Here is a 23,812-nt window from a genome sequence, read left to right on the forward strand (position 1 = left end):
CCACAAGTTATTTGTAATGTTGCAAAGATCATTGTTGAGACCAACAGCCTTTGATTTAGGATTATATAAATTAGTTATCTAGTCCCATGACTGGAGGCGGCAGCCATGTTGGATGTTTTTGACGCTTCAGGCGCTTGGTGGTCAGTTCTGATGCTCTGACCATCAATCGAGCAGATTGATTTCCCACGGCTGCCTTCAGTTCCCGTCAGACTGGTATCTGAGGAGTTTGGATGCTTTATCTCAAAGGGAAATTGAGATAATAATTGTATGATCAGCTTCATTAGCCGAGGAGGAGACCCCGGGGGAGACCCAGGACACGTTGGAGAGACTTATGTCTCTCGGCTGGCCTGGGAACGCCTCGGTATCCCCCCAGAAGAGCTGCAGGAAGTGGCCGGGGACAGGGACGTCTGCGTTTCTCTGATCAAGCTGTTGCCCCCGCGACCCGATCCCCGGAGAAGCGGAAGATGAGGGATGGATGGATTCTGTGATCATTTTCCCACTGTTACCGTGGTTACGCTTGTTTTAAATGTCAAAGTAACATTCATATGAACGCCAGGGTGCAGGTTTTCCCATCAGAACATTACACTGGGACAAAATGAGCAGTGTTACCCACTTAACCACCTGTCAGAGGTTTTAATGTTGTAGCTGATCAATGTTTATCAATTTATTGAAATTAGATCTAAACAACATCTAAAAAAAACTATAGTTAAAGAAGAAAAAACAAAGTTAAAACCACTAAAAGGCACACCATATCAATGGCAGAAAATAACCTGCTGCTCTGTTTTTGTCTCAACAGGAGGGATTGTAAATGTGATGCCCATGCTTTACTCACAGATCTCGCACAACAAAACACAGGTAAATCTAATCTACCAAGGCCAGGTAATCTGTGGAGTCATTCTGTCCTTCAACTGTGCACTGAGGGGAGAAGTACAACTGCCAGACTGGACACAGCCCGGGTAGATAATGGATAAGGGGATACAGCGCTTAGCATTGGGGCTTTTATTGGGCAGCTGATATTGTTTCATCAGAAAAATGTTGAGAAGAAGGCAAAAGGACTTTAGCTGGCAGAGAATTGTTTAAAAAAAGGAAAACAACACAGACTCTTTGTTCCGACTGTCTCACCATTCCTGCTGGGCTGCCGGCCCTGCCTGCTGACTGGCTCTTTCATGATTGGTCAGGTCAGATGAGCTGCTGGTCAGGGCACCGCTCTTTCCCCAGGCAAACGGTGGACGGGCGCTAGTCTCGTCTCAAATCAAATAAATGTTTTCAAAATGCGTAAGGGCAGAAAGTATTCCTACTGTTGACAACGTGAACTTTATTTGTCTGAAACCAATCGATTGTCCAACTGAACAGCAAAAGAAATGACAGACCGTGGCTTTCTCAATTACACTTACTGCGGCACACCAAGCTGAAGGATTTTATTCATTGTACTCGTGACAGGGAAGGTTTTTATGTCAAAACACAGCGTTTACCAAATGATGTTTTTACAGTAATACAGTAAACCAGGCAAAGAATCCTTATTTGCAGATCATTTCACAACACTGACATTCTAAATCACAAAGAAACGAGTCCGTAGCTCCACTTCCAACCCAACCTGCATAATGTGCTGCATAATGACTTCCATGTTACAGTCCCTCAGCAAGTATGCATTAGAGTGCAGCTCAGCTCTGCACAGACAGACACACAGACCTGCAGCTTTTTGGCACAGCCAGAGAGAGGAGGAGGGTTGCTTGTAATGTGAATGCTTTTTTTTTTTTTTTTTCTTCTAAACCTCTGTCTGTGCATTGTGATTGGCTGGTGGCAGCACAGATACAACCTTAGAGTTGCATCAAAATGATGCAATAATGCAGGAACTTGGCAGGGTCTGTTGATAAATTCACCACCGCATATTCCTAATGGTTCTAAGTCATGACTTGGAAGTATTTGGGCCAATTTTTAAAAGAATATTGTGCTAAAACAAGTGGATGTAAACAAGTTGTCACCGGATGTGAATATGCATCTGTGCCAGTGCCACTGGCTGCCAAGCTGCATTTCAGCTCCTGTAATGTAACAGAGCCATGCACCCTGCCACGGATAAACAGCCACCAACATCTGACTGCTGAAACACAAAATGTATCGTCATCTCTTGAAATGATTTCTGTGTTTTGAAGGCGTTGTCCTTGAAGTGTCTTTGAAGATGGATACTTTGCATAAAACACATTTTTTGTATGAAATAAATGAAAGCAAGGCCAGACCCGCTAACGTGACAACAAGACATAAAGAGTCCTCTTCACCAGTGTGCACAGCTCTGTAATTGTTCTTTTTCAGAACAACTTGTCTGCTAACGGGTGTCTTTTTTGCACGACTCATTATCTCTTGTGAATCAGCTCACAGACTGATAACTGTTATTTGTATGGATTAATTCATGCTCTCTTTGGAGAGCAGCAGTTTTCTCCTTATATTCCTGCATAGCATCCTCCTGATGGCTGACTCTTGAACATGGAGATTAGCCAGTGTGAGAGGCAGTTAGTTGCTTTGAAGTGAGTCTTTTTTGTTATGACCTTGTGGATCTTTACTTCATTTTCTCTTGGAGACGACACTTGGGAAAAGTAAGAGTATGACCTATGTCTTACTGGATTGCTGGAGTCCAAGCTCTTTAGATATAATTCTGTCATTGTTTTTCCAGCCTGATGACCACGAACAACAATGCCCATGGTCTTCAGAAATCTCCTTTGTCCATGCAATAATGCATTTCTACATACTTATGTTAGAAGGCTCAGAACCTCCTCCTGTTCTTCCAGGCTGTGATCCCACACCTGACTTAACTTTTACCTTCAAATACAATGCTAGTTCTAGAGGTTGTTATATTTTTACAACTGCCAGATATATAATATCTGATATTTTTCCTTATTAATTGAAGGCAGAAATCTTGTTTATTTGTGTTGTCTCTACTCACTGCAGTGTACTCTTTATGTCCAGATCCTGTGGTTTCGGAGAGCAGTGCTTGGAGGTTTGACAACCTGCACTGTGCTGAATATCCTCTGGTGAGTACAGTATTCTGTAACCGTCCTGCGTCTTTAAATATCCATACAAATAAAGTTTACCATTTCACATGTCATTATTTTCAGGTTTACTATTTCATAGTTTTGAAATGATTTTTTTCTATTTTTTAAAAGAAAAAACAGCATTTTTCAGAGCAGTTTAGGTTCTTTTAGACAAGAATTGGGCGTGGGTTACTTCTTATTGATTCCTATAGTGCAGAGATCCTCAGAGTCTGAGACTTTGACACTGAACCTCGAATTGCACCAGTGTGTTCCTCATTTTTCCAGTTCCAACAGAACTAACGTATCTGAACTTTTCAAAGACATTGCAATTATTAAAGGTATTATTTTGATAGCTTGTATAATATTTCTTCACCTCCATTCAATGAGCGTCCCCTGAAGCAGGGTGGAGCCTGCAGAGGCCTACCACACTTTAAAACCACTGCTGTGGTGTATTTCTGTCATGCTAATGGGAAATGTGACCATTCTCTGTTTCTTTCTTCCTGGTTTGTAGGCTATGTGCTATGTCTTTCAAGCTAATGCGTTTTTTTGCCCATTCCCAGAGCAGGTTCTCTTATCAATGAAAAGTGAACACGACGGATCCCATTTAGTTTCAGTAAGATGCTAAACCTGACCAGTTAGAAATTAACATATTGTCAGTGGCTTAATTAACCATGCTCTCTATAATTTGTTTGTAATGAATTATCAAGGCCTATTTTGTGTTCATAAAGGTGAGTTTTATCTGTGTTTTGGGTGGTCAAAATTGAACCAGATTTTGTAAAGGTGACATATGGAAAAATGACTTTTTCTGCTCTTCGGTGCATAAATGTTAGTGTCTGAAGTCATTAGCAACTCAAAAACTAAAAAAACACAACACTGGCATTTTGGTTTGGGCCCCAAATATCTGAGAATGTGTCATTCAGTGAGCTGTTGAGATGTGCAGTGGAAATTTCATGTCACTTTACAAGGTTATCCAGCCAATCTCCATCTATTTGACGCTTCATTCGCTGCAATTCCCAAGTGGAAAGTTGAAACTCTTTTTCTGTTTGCTTTATATTAACATCAAATGTCACCATTTGTTATATAGTTCACTTAACTGAAGAAATAAATTAGTTCTGCTAGTAGGCTGTTTTATGTTTTTACACATTTTATATACTGACGAGAAAACATTACTTCTAATTGGCATTCTTTAATTGTTTAACAGTCTGAAGTTAGAAAATCCCTCTTCCCAATTTTCACTGAATGCACTATTAGAACAAAGAACAAACATCAGTGTAATATTACCCGTATAAGCAACTGTACTGAATGTTTATCACTAAAAAACACAGGAATGGAGCAACAAAGAAGACCAGAGTTTGTGAAGTTTATGACATGAATTCAGTGGACATTATGTTCATATTTTAAAATTCTAAGAAGCAGACGGATCAGTAGCTTACAGGCCGTCCATGGCTGAACTGCAGGCCGGAGACATGGAAGAATTTGAGAATATAATTGCCAGTCAAGTGTTTTTGGTGTGTGGTCTGAAGCTCTAACGTGCTCCAAGGGTTATCAAGTACAGCACATCTCAAAAGAAGCAGACCCTGAAGAAGAGAGGGGGGGGTCAAGTGGGTCACTCCATACTCTCAAATGATCTGCTTGAATAGAGGTGTAAATAATTGAAAGAAAAAGGGAGCTGCTGTCTCTCTGTGTGTTATTTTTGCCAAAGCATGTCAGACTTTTCATTAAGACCTAAGAAAACCGTCAACTCGTGAAAAACAGCATAATATGTCTCCTTTGAAACTTCCCAGCAGCACTGCAAACATGTGTTTGTATACCTCACTGGAGAGGGTTCAAACCTTGTTGTTTTAGCTAGAAGTTCACATTTAGGTAATTGCGCTATAAAACCTACCAGATTATGACTGACATTGGGCATTATTAGGTGATAATCATGTATGGCTACACTGCTGGCCCAATAAGAGCTGAGACTGGGAACATTGGCTGAAGAGCCGAGATCCTCTGAGACCTTCAGCAGCCGTTTGAAGAGAGCAAACGTGAAAAGCAGCAGTGAGGACGGTGGTCCAAAGTGAAAGGAGGCCATCTGGCATAGCAGCCATCCACAAAGGATTCCAAATGCACCAGAGAGGACAGACCATCTGCAGTTTCTTGAACCCCAATTTGTTGCTGAGGAGTCAGGTGCATTTAGGGAGAATGTTTAGCCTGCTGTTTCCTGCCCTCGACACAGAAACAAGCCTCTGTGGGATGGAGGTTGGAATCAGAGTGCACTTGCATTAGCTGTTGTATTTAAACTCCACTCTCTATAATAAGTATGGCTATTAACCCCAGACAGGGGGTTGTTAGATTATTTCTGTTCTTCTGTCTTTGCGTGAATAGATGTCTACTGAAACGTGTGTACATTTTCTATACCCGCTTAACCTAACTGTAGGGTCACGGGGGGGCTCTCAGCTGTCATTGGGCGAGAGGCTTCGTACACCTTAGATGGTTACAAGACCATCGCTCCATCTGTGAAAAACTTCACTGCTTTTGGGGATTTCTTCTGATGTTATACGATCTACTTACCTTATGGGAAGTTTAGAATTGATTACATAAAGGCGCAGGTAAAAGTTACACACTTCTCTAGGCATCATGTCTGCTTATTTGGATAGTTTTGACCAATTTTCAGACGACCTCTTAGGCTAAAATCCACTTTATCTGGACCAACAATACACCTGAGAGGCGTAAACACTAACAGTAACAAGTAAGCACTCTTCAGCTCTAAGGATTCAAGTATCAGGACACAATGAAAATGACCAAGTCTTAAGATAAGGTAAGGGCATTATCAGATGAACAACACATTATATATTTATTTAACCTAAACTAAGCTAAACATGTAGAAGCAGTGTGTGAAAAACTGAGTAGACCCCATGATTCCATAGCTTGCAGAGGGAAGTTTTCTGCATGATGTTGTCAGTCTCTCACATCGTTGTATAGGCACAAATGATCTTTTTATTATGTTCTAATGTGTAACACCTTAGAAGTGAAAGAGAATGTACTTTTAACATTGACTGTATTTTATGGTAATTTGTCCAAATAGCTGCCATGGTTCACTTATTCAGCTTGTCTAAAGTCGTGCTTTGAACCTCTACACTTTTTTTTTAAAATAAAGAGATGAATTTGGATTTCATATACTATGAAGGGGTCAAAGATATTTTAAATTCAAGAAGCCTGCCCTTTGGCATGAGAAAGTCCCTACACACTCATGACAGATTTCACTGAGCTGATCCCCACAACTGGTTGTTTCTGACCTTATGTGTACTTTGCTGATCGGCTTCTGGCAAAACAGAGTGCAGCAGCTCCACACAATAAGTCTCCCTCCTCTGGGATACTTCTCTGAGATTTATGAGCTTCTGGCTGCAGTTTTCCCCCTTTGTTTTGTGTCCAACCTACACACCAGATTCTGAGAGCAAGTGTTGCGTGGCAAAGAAATGCTCTCTGGCTGGCTTTTTTTTTTCACAACCGAAGCCCATCTATCGATTCATTATAGAGCATCAGAATGCTTCAAGCGGCTTTGCTTTCTGCCACATCATAAACAGAGATCTATTTGTACCTTCAGTTTTATACTGCACATGAGTGTTCATATCACATTGGTTCTGTTTATTCAACATTCCGTTTGCCTTATCACGAGCCTCGGATAACACAGCAGACAAACCTAGGTTATCTGCCACTACACTGGTCAGCTAACTGACTGTTAGCTTCAGTGTGAGGCGTTACATAGCAGAGGGTGTGTTAAAGCCAGTGCTGTGTTTTAATCTAAGTGCCAATATTAGTTCATTGCAGGTCATCATCCAACCTCCCTTATTCCGTTCAAAGGTCGTTTGATAATGGGTGTCTTTTTTAAAAGCACAGTTTTTGTTGAAGTCAGAACTCTATTTCTGACTGTCTTTACACTTTTGTACTGTTCACGTAACTGTGCCCGAACAAACAAGAAGGAGCATCAGTAAATCTGCCTGCATCTTTTTAAATTAAGCCACAGCACAACCCGAGAAAGTGAAAGAAATGCAAGAAAAATCAAACAAGGCTTCCAGCACCAGCGGCACTAATTCAGAAAGATTAAGCTTACGTGTGACTCCCCTCTGGTTGACTTACAAGAAGATGGTAGGTAGAAGGACAGTGTGCAATGGCCCACTGCAATCATTTAGTTCTCCTGCTTTATTTATAATGAGAGTAAGCATGAAGCATTATCACGATGTTAAATCTGCTTAAAGCTAAGTGCTCTCTTGCTATCTCCTCCATATCTAAAAAAAGAATAAATAAATACAAGGAAGGGAACTAGTGTGACACACAACCATCTGAGGGATGCCCCTCAGTAAAAAAAAAAGAGCCCTAAAGAGAGTGTCTGAAATCCTACATCAACTTATTTAAGATGTGAGGTGATTTTACAGTTTTCAGGGAACTTTATTCTCACAAATTAGTATCATTTTTAGTTTAATAGAAATGTGCAAAGTTGCTGCTTTTATTCAATTAGCAGCCTTTCTATTCGAGCTTGTGTGTAATTTACAACTACAGATCTGTATGGTCCTGATACAGGCAGAGCCCACTATTCCAGTCACCTGTTTACTCCACCAGCCTCTCAGAATGCTGTAATTTGAGCATTCTGAGAGATGTTTGGAAAAACACATTAGGGCAGTAACAAAGTCAGCCTACTATCACCTTAAGAATATATCAAGGTTAAAGGATCTGATGTGTCACCAGGACCTGGAAAAACTAGTCCATGCATTCATCTTTAGTCGGCTTGACTACTGTAACAGCATCTTTACAGGTCTACCTAAAAAGTCAGTTAGACAACTGCAGCTCATTCAGAACTCTGCTGCTCGAGTCCTCACTAAGACCAAAAAAGTGGACCACATCAGTCCAGCTCTGAGGTCTTTACACTGGCTGCCTGTCCATCAGAGGATAGATGCTGGTCTATAAAGCTCTGAATGGTCTAGGACCAGAATACATCAGTGACCTCCTGACCCAGTATGAACTTACCAGACCCCTCAGGTCATCTGGATCCGGTCTTCTATCAGTTCCCAGAGTCAGAACCAGACATGGAGAAGCTGCATTCAGCTTCTATGCTCCACATGTCTGGAACAAACTCCCAGAAAGTCTCGGATCAGCTTAAACACTCAATGTATTTAAGTCCAGGTTGAAGACACACCTATTCTCAGCTGCATTTGAATAAAGCTCAAAACTTAATTACATTTTAACTACTGATTTTATATCTATTGTTCTTATTTCTTTCTGTTTTGTTTAAATCCTGCTTTTTATTTCTACTGTTTTAATGTCTCTGTAAAGCACTTTGAATCGCCCTGTAGTTGAATTGTGCTGTACAAATAAACTTGCCTTGCCTTGCCTTACCCAACTAGGGGGCTCCAAGTTCTAGGTTTACTTTCAGAGGTCTTGCAGAGTTTGTGCCTGCCTTTGCAGCCTTGAAACTGGGCATAGAGCCGCCAGATTTTATGACCTTATAAAATCGACAGTCTGACAGGCACTACCACTTCATGGAGCCATCAGCTTAGTATGTGGTGAGGGTGTTTACCAGTGCAATGCTATGAATGTCTTTGGTGAGAGATGGCATCACTAAAGTACATGACATCATCACCATTTTGAATGATTAACAAAGGTCACCTCTATGGTATGATGATACATTTTACAGGTAAACTGCATCTAACAGTTTTTGCTAAGAATGATGCCCCTCTCAGCTGAATGAGCTGGATAAAGAAGTTAGCATGTAATCAGCATTAAGCAAAAATAAAAGTGTGCGTTTCAAATAGTTTATCCTTTTTCATGTTTGCAATTCTTTAGGTGCCCAAACACACCTCCAAACGAATATATGTGCATAATATAGAACCTACATAAAAGTGATTAACAGAAAACATCCAGTCATTCATCTGAAAAGACTAATTGCTTCCTTTATGCCACATATCTGCCTGGGGCTCCAAACATTTCATAACGTCTGAAAGCTCAATGCAAACTGAACTCACAAATGTACATGCTGCATTTGAATTGACATTATTTATTTTATAAAAACCTTGAAGTCTGGTGCTATTTGTTGTTATAGATTGACTGGAATCCTGCCTTCCACCTCACAGATGCAAATAACCCTCTCTCCCTTCTCTCTCTCTTCTTACACTACTTCTTTTTCGGGGGTCCTGTTCCAGCTTGATGTCCCAGCAAGCAATTTCCTCTGCCTCCATTTTTCAGAACATAATTTTGATTGATAATTATCGTTGGGGACATAATTCTGTTGAGCCACCCTGCAGAGTGAAAGACTAGTGGAATAAAATAGAAATGGTGTGTTGTTGGGTGCATTCGAGCGCAGCCACAACAAATGAATGGATAAATCTCTCTGAGCTGCACTGCCAATTCAAACCAACAGTCACTGCTGCAGAGAGACGAGAAAACTTGCTTGTCCATGACTCGCTTTCTCTCTCTGCAGCCTAACTTTATGGCCTTTGGTTTTAAACAATGAAATTGGGATTCAGACGTTGTTTCACAGTCTGCTGTTTTTTGTTTTTTTTCTGAAGACTTTCAAAGACCTGCTGTATCCTGAAGTATTATAAGACTGATTTTCTCCAAACTTAAAAACATACAATCCAGGGGAAAATCCCCATCAGGGGCTTGCTTAGGCCCATCAGCTCATCATTGGGTCTCATAGCACACACACTTAAGCTGTCAGTGTTCACAGTTAATGGCTACAGCTTGATCTTTGCTGAAATGTGGGTCCAGATTTACTAAGCCAGGCAAGTTAGTGTGTTAGTTCTGTTAGTCAAGTCCTAAAACTGCTCTCATTTATAAACACAGGCGCAACAAGCTCTTTTCAGTATTGCCAACCTGCCAGGAGTAGCTCTGATTAGTTTAGGGTCGTTGAGGTGAAGCTTGTCATTTAAGCATGGACCAGATCACCTGTTTTGTTGGAAGTTTTAAGATATACCCTATAGTACAGATTTAAAAAGACGGGTTATCGGGTCTACTTAGATAAATAAAGTTCTCTATGACTGTCATCAGACTGTACTCTTGGTTCTGGATCTGACAGCCAAAATATGATAATAAAAAAACTAAGATGAAGCCAAAATACAATGATAAGGAAAACCTTTTGGACAAACAGCTGCGTCGTACTGTTCATCCCTGAGATATCTCTGTTATTATGCAAGACGTTTTTTAACAGTTGTGATTGCATGTAAAACTACACATTTTCATTCGGTGTGTAAGAACTTGAGATGTATATTTTGATATATTCCTGACCCCTGAAGACATTATTCTGTCTTTGACAGAAAAACTTTTGATTGTTCCTTTTGCCTGATTAAGTTTTGCCTCCATGTAATAGAACATTTGCAGTTCTTATTTCAGAATACTGCCATGCAGATGATGCATAGTAAACCACCAGAGCAACTTGACTAGGAATTAGATTTCATGGACAGGTCTAGATTTACAGCGTCTCCTCGGGCAGACTAAAGTTAGATTAGCTTTTTCAGAGTAGCAGCATATGTGACAACTTCCACATTCCCTTCATAAAGGTTAGGCTTGGAGTTCGAGGTCATGAATAATGAAAAGTCAGCCATATAAACTTTTAAACAAAGACCTAACATCAGTACCACGTCAGTTCCAGTATTTCGTGACAACCCTGTTATAAGTTTAATACTTGATATTGAAAAACACCAGTTTACAATAACTAGATGGTAATAGAGAAAATAGTGATGTGCAAAAAAAGGGCCAACCAAGCAAATGCTCCCCACCAAACATGCACCGTGAAAAAATTCCTTCACGTAAACAGATTTAATTGTTTATGACAAACAGAAACTTTTTCCTTTGAAGAATTGCTCAACATTGCAAAGGTGTTACACAAATGATATTAAGTTGGTAAAGAAGTCTTCTGGAGTTTTGGACTGACATTATCCCTGTGGGTAATTAAGGTAGTTAATTTTTTTTTCCGTCTGGGCCGCCCCCTCACTGCTATCATAGGTGCACACCAAGCTCAGCGCTGCCGGGGAGTCTGTTCAGTGGGCAGCACCCATTTAGAACTGGTGGAGATAATTCCTTCCCATTGTATCCGACCATTCACTGCTACCAAGACAACTTCCAGTTGATGACATCTTTCCACTGCCACAGTAATGGCCCCTCAGTGCTTTCTGAAGTCCTGTGGCGACGAGCAAGTAACAAATCAGTTACAGTTTTGTTGGGAGAATGTTGTTGCCAATTCTGGACACGTGAATGATTGATACGCTTTCAAGTGGAGATGATGGTAAAATGTGTTGTGTTTTTGGTTGTGCATTAAAAGACACAGCTGTTAAGTCTACCCAGATATATTTTAACTACTGGTTAATGGTGAAAAATAGGTTTTTGGTAAGGAGGTAGTGGTTGCTGGGACAAAAACAGCTTTCATACTGCACTGAAAGCCTTACTGCTGCCACAGCCAGCTCTGACTTGGTAAAAAACAATTGACACAGGCACATTGAGTTGCCTGTGGTATGAAATCCGCTATATAAATAAAGATTGATTGATTGATTTATTGATTGATTGATTGATTGATTGATTGATTGAAAAAACTACCAGAGCCCAATAAGGCTCTGTGGGTGTGTACATGTGCACAACACAGAAGCAGCTGATAGATGAACATCAAACCAGTGAGGGAGACACTGTTGGGGAAAATTTGATTTCTCATCAAGTGTTTGCAGGTCAAGTTAAAACTTCAGGTCACATCACCTTTATATTCATCATCTGTTATAACCGAGTTTGAAAAACATTCTCCATCCAGATTCATTTCAAAATTCAATGTAGTGTCAGCAGGAAGACTCTTGAAACCATTTGTGTTAATATGAGTCATTCTTGTTGTTGTCTGCAAGAGCTTTTCACTGTATGAAAACCTTTTTCTTCACTTCATTAAATCTCTTCAGTCATTTGAAGGCAGCAGGAGATGTACCAATAAATCAGCAGCAGCGCCACACCACAAGGCAGTTCTATTTTCCACAGCTGTTTACTTTGATCAAATCATATTCAAATAACACCAGATCACCAAAGAAATACTCATCTACATGTCTGTGCACACTGGTGAGTTCTGACCTGATATTATGTCTGCAGAAAATGTTCAGTTCCTGGTGCTCACTAAACCCTAAAATCATTGTTTCATACTTTTGAAATGCACAATAGTGGAAGCACTGCTGTTTCGAACTGACAACTTGAGCTGCAGCAGATTGATGCCATACACACAACGCATGAGCAACTAGAACAACAAACGATAAAAACACTGGGCTTCCACAGTCCATCTTTTTTTCTCTTTTTTCTTTTTAACCAGACTTTGCTTTGAAAATTTTGCCCCAACGTATCCAGCTGCAGGAGATTCAGCAGGAGGCAGGCAAACTTAAAGGCTATGTAGTACAAAACCCGGCAAACGCACACTGCTGAGAGATGGTATACAAGCTGAATAAATGAATCCCCTTGTCCAGTGTAGCAGTAGGGAGCAAGAACAGCAGGAGCCTGGGCTGTTGGAGGGAGTATGTTATCAACACAATCTATAACAACATTGTCCTGCTGTTGTTTGAAACCACTATAACCATTCATTCATCCATCTTCTGTACCCACTTAATCAAACTCAGGGCTGGGGGGGGCTGGAGCCTATCCCAGCTGTCAGTGGGCCAGAGGCGGGCCAGACCCTGGACAGGTGGCCAGTCCATCACAGGGCCACACAGAGACAAACCACCTTGCACGCTCACACTCACTCCTAGGGTCACTAGCCATGCCACTATAACCAGCAGGGGAAAAAATGAATATCCAAAGGCAACCTGTCAGCTTTTAAAAGTCATCTTATTTTCTCAACTCGTTGCTCTGCCAGCTGTCAGAAATGTTACTGTCTTGCCGTGTAATTAATTCATGTTGTCTAAGACCTTAATAGCAAGAGTCTCTGCGTGTCAGGCTTGGGGCCGTTTGTTTTATTTCCATACAGGAAGGTGTGAAACCAGAGTTAGATGTTTGTCTCTGAATGTTTAAGGCCTCCTGGTCAGTCTGAGAAGCAGAGAGCACACCCTGCTGCAGCTAAAACAAAAAGCTGCTGCTGTTCTTTCCTGATGCTACAGCCTCTTGCAGTTTGAGTTATGCCACTATTAAATGAAATTGCTATCAAAAAATCAATTGCTGCAGAGAGAGTATTTTGTTTTTAACTTTGCTGTTTGGTGCTGGCAGGATTATTGGCTGTAGTATTTTTGCTGAAAAACAGCTGCCTACTGCTGTTTGGGGGGAGAAAAAAAATTCAAGACAGCCCTGAAGATGTAAAAAGCTTTCAACTTAGCTTTTTGAGTAATTCTGGTGGTTGAGCTGGTGACTAAATGTGTTTCTTGACCTGTTTTGATTAACAATGTCCCAGGATTAATTTGGTTTTGGACCTCTCGCAGCTAATCCTAAACAATGTCAGAGAATTTCTTCATCTTTCAAGGTCATGCGTTGTGTTGTGTTGTCTTTGTCTCTGTGTCTGTATCGGTACTGTGTGTCTGTATCAAATACAGGAATGATGGTGTTAGGCACCCAGTAAGGCATGATAGAATATTAATGTGAATGAATTAATATTCATGAAGTGAAGATTAGTGAAGCTGTGGCACCCTGAGCGCAGATGGTTGCTGGGCTGATCAAGAGCACAGTGCTTAAGTACAGTCGGAGTAATGTGCTGCTCTCACAGAAGAGTTTTTTTGCTGCTTACTTTGAAAACACGAGTTTGTGTTCAGCACTACATATACATAACCTGAAGGCTAATTTCAATGGCGTTTGTAAATGAATGCCCCCCTGACTTCAGCCCCCTGTGCTTGGTTTCTAGAAAACTTTAAAAAGGACCTCTCAACAGTGATGTCGAGTGTTCACCTATTGTGTCCTTAGCAATAGGTGACATGGTTTCACTCATGTTGTAACTTTACATCATTTGGGGTTTTTTTTAGGTGCTGGGCGGTGCTTGAGATTGTCCCACAGACGTCAATACCAGAGAGGAGGATGACAGCTGACACGGCAGCCGAGCATGCCTCCAACAGCCCCTCTGCCCATCCTTCTTCAGTCTTCCCACAGCTGTACTCCAACATCTCACTAGAGAAGTAAGTACGTGCCTCTCTTGTTTGCACTTTCATTCCTGAGTATATGTCAAATAAGAGCATGGTTGCCATGATGTCACCAGTTGGTTTTGTAGACTGCCATTTTAAAGACACAAATTGATCTATTAGTCATCGCTATCCTTGGATTTTAAAAACCGGAAGTGACTTGGAGGGAATGAATCTGAGTGAGAACCTGAAGACTCTGTGCAACACTTTGGGTGACTTCCCTTTTACTCAAAGTTTTATAAATAATAAATAATTTTCAGTCCCCTTACATTATTAGCTCCAGAGACCAAAAGTGTTTTTGTAGCAGGCTGTAAACATGTACAGTATTTTGACATAGAACTCTGTGGGAACTGACTCACTTTTGGAGCAAGCCTGAAGCAGCCATCACAGGACCTGTAGTTTTTGACACTTCTGTGTTGGCTTCATGCTTCTGGGGGTTCCTGTTTGATTTCATCATAACTAAAAAAGGTTTGTGGCTAAACACCCAGTGGAACACCCACAGTAGCAGTAGCAGTCAGTTGTGTTCTTAATCAGTTGTGTTCTTAGAAGCAGTCAGTTGTGTTCTTAAAGGGATAGTTCACAACTAACTGCTACTAAGAACACAACTGTTTAAAGGGATAGTTCGCCTCTTTTGACATGAAGCTGTATGACATCCCATATTAGCAATATCATTTATGAACAATGGGCCTCATGCAAGAACGTATGCACAGATTTGTTCTTAAGTCGTGCGTACGAGGGATTTAAGATAATTTGCGCATTCACCAATCTTTTCGTATTTTACGTTTTCTTTCGGGTTCGAACAGAATTTACGAGTGATCCAGACCTGTCGTAGGAGTTTCCTAAAATACTTCGCTGTTATTCCAATCAAGTTTGCTTGACTAATGGATTGTATAGTTAATTACTTTGAAACAAACATAAATAAATATATACATTATACCCCATAATGATGCTGAAATGATTCTGTTTGACCTAAATTATGCACTAATTGAAGGTTAATTTGAATCTGTATATAACAAGGTCAATGGGAAGCGTAACCAGCGGCTGACTTGCTACTTTTGGATACCTTAGCGCGTCAGGCTCTTGGAAGAGACCGTGTAGAGACAGACGAATGGCTGACATCGCGATTTAGATTGCCAAGGACTGTGCTGCTACAAATGTGCAGCTTGCTAGAGCCACGACTCCAGAGAGAAACACGCCGATCATCCCAATTCCACCACACGTCCAGGTCCTCACCACCCTTGGATTTTTGGCCACTGGAGGGAGATTGGAGACAGATCGGGGGTGTCCCAGTCCTCTGTGAGTCGTGCGCTCCCCTTGGTCATCAAAGCTCTCATCAGTTTATCACCCATGGTACATCAGATTCCCATACACCGCTGTCCAACAAGTACAAATTAAGAGGGACTTTCATCCCGTGGCTGGACTGCCAATCATAATCGGAGCAATGCACACGTATGCGCATCAAAGCACCCGTGCTGTTGTGGAGCGCACTGAGCTGAAGGCCAGGTGGGTGTGTCTCCATACAACGGGGGGGGGGGCAAACTGCTCTATAGCCCAGAGAAGGCATGCCAGATTTGCTCAATATTGCCATGAACGAGGGTCTCCTACTACCAGAACCAGGCAGACCAGAAGGTGTGGTGCCAGAAGACCCCCCTCATGGACCGCCCCATCAAAGAGCCATCATGATGAGGCAACAACTGATTGCACGGCTTTAGTTGCAGTCATCGAGCACCTTTCCATGGCGAGAATTTTATTTTATTTTTTAAGCTATTTTCATATATTAAACCATTTCTTTTTTATTTCGGTGACATTACGAACTACAGGTGACAATAAACAGCACTCGTAATTGCTTCCCATTTCTTGGCTTTAGCAGGTCCCGTAATTCCACTGCTGACACTGCTAAAATGACAGATTTTCCTTTTTGGATCTCTGAAAGCAGAACTTCAATCTCAGAGCCCCTAAAGTTGTTCTTTTTGCTCCTTGATGCCATTTTCATGACTTAACACTCAACGCTTCCTGGCACAGGAGAGAGGAAGCACAGCCTTATATGGTATCATTTTGGGCGTGGAGTATGCAAATTTACTATCCTCGTGCACGTGCAATTATATACGCACACGTGGGATTCATCATTTACGCAGGTCGTTTACACACTTTTTCCGAAGATAAGAGCGTTTGTTGAATCTGACGTGGCGTGTTCGTACGAGACCTTCTTACGAAAAAAGTAAGAGAAATTTAGAATAAAAATACGAAAATTTTCTTGCATGAGGCCCATTGACTTACCCCCCGCTGCGTCCTGTGAGCCGAGTTCCAGCCTCGTTTTATTGTAGACGAAGGTAGTCCGGCTAGTTGGCTGGGGTCCCGAAAATAAAGCTTTGTTTTGCTTCTCAAAACAATATGCGTTCAAAAGAGTAATACCTCCCTCCAGAAAAAGTCAGAACTCACATCGCTTGGCGCTATTTTTGCCTCCCTTCATATCAATGCATACAGCCACCTAGCGATAGCCGCGCTTGTTACGGTGTTTCCTGCTCGGAAGCAGGGGACTGCTCGGTCTGCACTTCGGTCTGTACGGTTTACACAGCCTGTAGTGATATGAAGGAAGAGAGAAATAGCGCCAAGCGATTATGAGGTCTGACTTTTTCTGGAGGGACGATTTTGTGATGCAAATGTATTACTCTTTTGAACGCATATTGTTTTGAGAAGCAAAACACTTTATTTTTGGGACCCTAGCCAACTAGCCGGACTACCTTCGTCAACACCAAAACGATGCTGGAACTCAGCTCACAGGACGCAGCAGGGGCTAAGTCAATGTTCATAAATGATATTGCTAATACATGTCATGTATTGTCATACAGCTTCATGTCAAAAGAGGCAAACTATCCCTTTAATCAGTTGTGTTCTTAATTAGTTGTGTTCTTAATTAGTTGTGTTCTTAATTAGTTGTGTTCTTAATCAGTTGTGTTCTTAATCAGTTGTGTTCTTAATCAGTTGTGTTCTTAGTCAGTTGTGTTCTTAGAAACAGTCAGTTGTGTTCTTAAAGGGATAGTTCAGAATCACAACTAACTGCTACTTTGAACAATCAGTAATCAGTTATGTTCTTAGTCATTTGTGTCCGTAATCAGTAGTGTTCTTAGTCAGTTAGACCCTCCAGAAAAACGCGGACATTAATCCTTGATCTTGCGGGCTAAAATGCTTGATCTTGCGGGCTAAAATCCTGGATTTTGCGATTGAATATGCAGGTTTTTTAATGATTTTATGCCGTGAAATTGCGAGAAGTTGCGGAAACTTGGGAATTATGCAAAAAGTTGTGAATTATGCAAAGTTGCAAAATATGCTGCTACTGAATGAAAAAGAGTCATTTTAAAGACCTCCTATGATAAACAAGCATATTGGAACCAAGTTACTTCACAGAAGGTTTTTTTATTTTAACAAAAGCAGTTTCACAATACATACACACGCACGCGCACACACACACACACACACACACACACTTCTCGGTCTCATTCTGTTTCATTTATTCTTTATTTGGCCAATTTCAAGCTTGTACACTACTCACCTCGTTTCTGGTAGCCCTCGCAATGGTTTTGGAGGTTGATGCCTCGGTGAACGTCAGCTGTTTGGCTTTGGCTTTCCTTTCCGCAGCTGCAGAAAGCATTTTCAAATGTTTCGCGCTGGTAAAGTGGCACGTCACCGACGATTTTCTGTTATGCTCCAACACACAGTTGCACGGGGTGCAGAATAGTTTCCCCCCGCTGTCGTGCAAGACATCGGGGTACTGGTTTGCCCGGTCTTTGGCAGTAATGTGCGTCGGTAGGTGAGATCGATTAGCTTTTTTAATTTTGTCTCTCGTTAATTTTCGACATTTTTTTCTCTTCCCAACTTTATGCAGAAAAGTGCGGAGATTGTGAAATCAAGCGAGTCCTGCATATTTCGCATATTTTGCGTGGAAAATGTGATTATTGCGGTGAATATGCGGCTTTTTTGAAAAATATTGACCCCCGCATAAATCAGCGGTATTTAGCTGATTTTGCAATAAAATCAGCGATCGCAAAATCGCGTTTTTCTGGAGGGCCTAGTCAGTTGTGTCCTAAATCAGTTGTCTTCTTAATTAGTTGTGTCCTTAGTCAGTTGTGTTCTTAGTCAGTTGTGTTCTTAGTAGAAATCAGTTGTGTTCTTAGTCAGTTGTGTTCTGCAGTAGAATTTTTTGTAGATGTCTAATCAGTGTTTAGGGTTGCATCGTGGAGTGGTGATTTGCATTATTGCCTCATAACAAGAAGGCTCCTGGTTTGATTTCCTGCCTCTCTTTTGTGGAGTCTGAATGTTCTGCTTGTGTGAGTCCTCTCTGGACTCTCCAGCTTCCTCCCACCATACACAAACATTCATGTTAGGCTAATTGGTGATTTTGAATTGACAATAGGGGTAAGTGTGAGCATGCATGGTTGTCTCATTTGTCTCTGCGACGTAATGGTGACCTCTCCTGTACCCAGTTTCTCTCCCAGTGGTTGCTTGGATAGGCTTCAGCCCATCCCTGAACCTGAGTAGAAGAAAGCAGGAAAGAAGCAGGGTTTATAGGATACTTGCTTGAGCTCTTAAAGTATTTTGGCACCCACTAGATTAGAAGTTTGAGTCTAAAATAACAGATTCCACTTCATTTAACTTCAACTTAGTGTGATCATTGCAGGAATAAAGGCATTTTTATTTGTAGAGCACAATTCAAAGTGCTTAACAGCTACATAAAATCAAATAAGGCAAATAAAATAATTTAAAAAATATATAAAAAATAATCATTAATTAATTAAATTAAAAGTGAAGAGTGCAGATAAAATACTTTCAGGTGTTATATGCACAGCTAAATAGAACTGTTTTCAGCCTGGATTTAAACATTGTCAGAGTTGAGGCCTGTCTCACATCTTCTGGAAGACTGTTCCAGACTTTAGGAGCATCAAAGTGAAACGCAGCCTCACCTTGTTTAGTCCTGACTCTGGGCCCCAGCGGGAGACCCCTCCCTGAGGTTCTCAGAGTCCCAGTTGGTTGACGTGGCTCTGACATGTCAGAGATGTACTTTGGCGCTAGACCATGAAGAGACTTGTACACAAGCAGAGCTGTTTTAAAGTCTATTCTCTGAGCGACAGGAAGCCAGTGCAGAGACCTGAGCACTGGACTAATATGGTGGTATTTCCTGGTTCTAGTCAGGACTCAAACAGCAGCATTCTGGATGTACGACAGCTGTCTTACAGCCCGTTTAGTAAAGTGAAGTGAAGTGAAGTGAAGTGAAGTGAAATTTATTTATATAGCACTTTTCAGCAACAAGGCGATCGAAAGTGCTTTACAACAAAGAAAACAGCAATCAGGTACAGAAATACAGAAATAAAAACATCAAAAAATCAAACACAGAAATACAGATACAGAACATCAATCAGGTCATTTTAGCTAACAGTAAGATTGGTATAACTATAACAGAGCAAAAGTAAATTTAGCTAATAGTAGGATTGGTATAACTATAACAGGTAATTTGAGTAAACTAACAAAAGCTAACAAACATGGATAAACTTTCCTCTAAGAGGAGGCATTTAAAAATATAGCTAATAACAGAACGGTTGATATAATGAATGATAACAAATCTTTAAAAGACTCTCATCTGAGAGGAAATATTAAGGTTGTTACAGTGGTAATAGGTCTTAATAGACATTTGAATATGACTAAGTTTTCCTCCTAGTGAAGTATTAATAAGATCAGAAACATGGATAAGCTTTTCTCTAAGAGGAAGCATTTAAAAAGCCGTTCGATCGTCTAAAAATTCATGGGAATATTTTAAGGTCTATTATTCAACTTGGATAAACAACTTTCATCTGAGGGGAAATATTAAGGTTTATACTGTGATAATAGGTCTTAATAGACCATTTGAATATGACTAAGTTTTCCTCCTAGTGAAGTATTAATAAGACAAATCTATTTGATAAGGGTAGAATGACAGAAGAAATGCCACATTAGGGGAGAGGGGTAGGGGAGGGAGCACATAGGGCAGAGCGTCTTATTTACATAACATACAGGAGAAGTTGCAGTTGCAGCTGGCAGCCAAGGCAGGCACAGGGGAGCCAGATTGAGATAACAAAATTGTTTTGAGCCCAGTGAGCAGGCCGTTACAGTAGTCTAACCTGCTGGAGACAAATGCATGGATTAGTCTTTCTAAGTCTGGTTTAGACACTATTCCTTTGATTCTGGCAATGTTTTTTAGATGGTAAAAAGCTGCTGACGTTACAGATTTAATGTGATTATCAGGTTTCAGAGAGAGAGTCTCAAGGTGACTGATAACACTTTCTCTTTGTTTCTGTGGGCCACAGACAATGACTTCAGTTTTGTCTGAGTCTAACTGGAGAAAATTGTTTTGCATCCACACACTGATCTGTTCCATGCAGTGACACAATGTATCTACAGGCCCGTGTTCTCCTGCCGTCAGTGACACGTAGATCTGAGTGTCATCTGCATAGTTGTGGTAGGACACATTATAGCTGCGTATTAGCTGGCCTAATGGAAGCATGTACAGATTGAACAATCGGGGTCCCAGGATTGACCCCTGGAGAACCCCACAGGTCATAGCCATTTGGTCTGAGACACAGTTACCGATTTCAACAAAATATTTCCTGTCCTCGAGACAGAACTTGAACCAGTTTAAAGCACGACCAGAGATTCCCACCCAGTCTTCTAACCTCTGTAATAAGGTCGCATGGTCAACTGTGTCAGCACTCAGGTCCAGCAGAACTAAGACTGAGACTTTGCCTGCATCTGTGTTCAGGCGGATGTCATTTGTCACCTTGATCAGAGCTGTCTCAGTGCTGTGGTGGGGCCTAAAGCCTGATTGGAAAGTATCAAAAGTATTGTTAGACAGGAGAAAGTCACTAAGCTGTTGGTATACAACTTTTTCTAGGACTTTGCCTCGAATGGCAGGTTTGATATGGGCCGGTAGTTGTTCAGTACTGTGGCATCAAGACTGCTCTTCTTTAGAAGAGGCTTAATGACAGCAGCTTTTAAGGCCTTTGGAAACGTTCCATTCTGAAGTGAGATGTTGACTAGATGAGCAAGTTGTGGTAACAAACTGCTCAGCACAGACTTTAGGAATCTAGTGGGCAACTCATCAAGGCAGCGCGTTGATGAACTCAGACTGCAGATGGTCTCTTCGACTGTTTTGTCAGTAACAGGTGTGAAATGTGTCAGCTCTAGGTGTCTAGCTGGCTGCAGAGTAGTTATTTGTGTTGTGGAAATTATTGCATTCTTAATGCCTTGAACTTTGTCATTAAAGAATATTGCAAACTCATTACACTTGGATGTAGAAATGAGTTCTAAAGGCAGTGAAACTGGAGGGTTTGTTAATCTGTTTACTGTAGCAAACAGGACACGAGAGTTGTTACTGCAGTTTTTGATGATTTCAGAAAAATAACTCTCCCTTGTTCTACGCAAAGTCTGGTTGAACACTCATAGCTTTTCTTTGTAAGTCTCATAATGAACCCGGAGCTTTGACTCGGCTCTCCAGCACTCCCTTTTCTGCGCCCTGACCGACTCTTCTTTCTTCCATGGCACCCTTTGCCTACTTTTAACCATTCTAACCTTGACAGGAGCAATGGTATCCAAAACATTTAAGAGACTTGATGTGTAAGAGTTCAACAGATCATCAACATTAGAGCATGGGGTGTTCTCAAACCTAATCATTTGCATAAACTGTGTTCCTGTGCTGTCATTTATGAGTCTTCCCTGAACAACTGCAGCCCCAGCTGCTGGTTTGGGTATAATAGACAGGTCAAAGAAAACACAAAAATGATCAGATAAAGCAACATCGATGACATCCACATTTAAAATAACAACACCCTTTGAAATGAGCACATCTAGAGTGTGCCCTCTGTTGTGGGGGGGCTCAGTCACATGCTGAGTTAGACCAAACATTTCAAGGACAGCAGTGAGCTCTTTAGCTTGCTTGTTATGGGCTACATCCACGTGAACATTCAAGTCCCCTGTTATGACTAAACAGTCAAAAGCAGTGCACACAATTGAAAGTAGTTCAGTAAAATCATCAATAAAACAATTCTGTGGTGGTTTGTAAATGGTGATATAAAGTATGGAAGATTGTTTTATCTCCATTTTGAATGACACATACTCAAATGATGAAGAAAAACAAATGACAACAGGGTGATCAGATATCTAAAGAAGATGCTGATGTGATTCTATGCATTAGTTCAGAGTTTGGCCTCTCTCAGCCTTTGGCACATAACTGGTTCACATATTTTTTTTTAACAGTTGTGTGTTGGAATCTTTTTCTATGTCGTTTGTCGTGCATTATTACTAATTTGACTGAGGACCATGATGAGTACAGATGTTACCTAATCAAAAGATCCAATATGAAACCGTGTGTGCACACTGGCTGACACAAGCAAAATGTTCACATTGATTTTTAGTGTTAAAGTAATCATTGTAAAGTTGAGGTTCACACTCACATTTGTCCTGCAGTGTTTGGTGTCACATTGCTTCATCACAACATCTTGGTTTCTGTTTTCACACCCCCTGGCTCCTAACAGCCCCTCATGTAGGATTTCTCCTTCACATAGGCATAAAAATCAAGGTTGACAGTTAATTCTTGGACAGTGGGTTCCTCTTACTCTTCTCATCTAGAGTTGAAAATTGTTGAGAGGGACTGAGAGACAGGTATGGTATGGTGGTGTAGAAGCAGAGCCAATCAAAGCCACTTTTCCAAATGGAACCACCACTGTTATATAAGGTGGAATAACACATTGTCAAATAATATTGATATGACTATGGGGCTCCTTTATGCCACTGAAATGTCTAAACCCATTATGAGATCATAAAAACAGCATCGGTTTTCCATTTCTGATACTAACTTAGCTTTTGATCTTCAGCATTGTACAGTTTGCTATTTCGTTGATGGCCAGGGGTGACAGTGATGATACATCAGCAGTGAATTGTGTGAATGTGTGCAATTAACAGCTCTTGTACTGAATATGTAATTATTTCAAAGCATCTTTGAATTGTAATTGCTTCCTGGCTTAGGCCTTCCCGTTCCATTAAATCCTCTTTTATTACACTGATTTGCAGAACAACCATTTTTCATTCTGATTGCAAGGCATGAATTTTTATTTCTGTGTTATTCTATTCCCCCCTCCCATTGCTGTTCATTGTTCATCTCTTTAAAAAAAAAAAAAAAAAAGTTCAAAAAAGAGTTCTTGCGACCCATTTGGCTGTGAGACGACTTCAGTGACAGGTACAGTCCACTCCCTGCTTGGCAAGGCATACCTAGAACAACATTGCCCCCTGGTGGATTTTTAGACCTTTTTTCCAAAAACACACACACACACACTAAGGATCTGTTCAGAGCATGTGGGTTCTATTTCTCAAATCCCATTCCTTTGACCTTGTTCCCCTCATCTGCTGAGTCTTTTAGAGCAGCTATGTGCTTTTAAAGCCATTTTAGATGAGGGAGGGATAATAAAGATAAAAGCGATCCTGCAGCCTCATCACTGGCCTTGTATCTGCCATAAAAATCAGCAGTTTTGTCTAAGATACATTTTCAGGGGCTTTTTGTTGTTGTTTGTTTTGTTTTTTGTGAAATTTGAGATTTTTTTAATAGGTGAAGTTGATGGAGAAGAAATGGTTGGAAGTCACACATGAGCAGTTTTGGGCTGTTGACAGAAGAAAGATTTGCAC

The 23,812-nt window shown here is 40.9% G+C and overlaps 1 protein-coding gene across 2 annotated transcripts in view; it reads left to right on the plus strand.

Annotated features, from left to right (window-relative positions):
• Positions 1-23,812, plus strand: part of LOC142400231 (uncharacterized) — a 127,835-nt gene that overhangs the window by 75,347 nt on the left and 28,676 nt on the right. For both annotated transcript variants that reach the window (XM_075484974.1, XM_075484975.1), the window contains exons 10-12: positions 797-855; positions 2,959-3,023; positions 13,958-14,107. In XM_075484974.1, the coding sequence (XP_075341089.1) occupies positions 797-855; positions 2,959-3,023; positions 13,958-14,107 (274 nt within the window). The remainder of the gene's footprint in view (positions 1-796; positions 856-2,958; positions 3,024-13,957; positions 14,108-23,812) is intronic.

This window comes from Odontesthes bonariensis, chromosome 15, assembly GCF_027942865.1.
Source record: "Odontesthes bonariensis isolate fOdoBon6 chromosome 15, fOdoBon6.hap1, whole genome shotgun sequence".
Lineage (NCBI taxonomy): Eukaryota > Metazoa > Chordata > Actinopteri > Atheriniformes > Atherinopsidae > Odontesthes > Odontesthes bonariensis.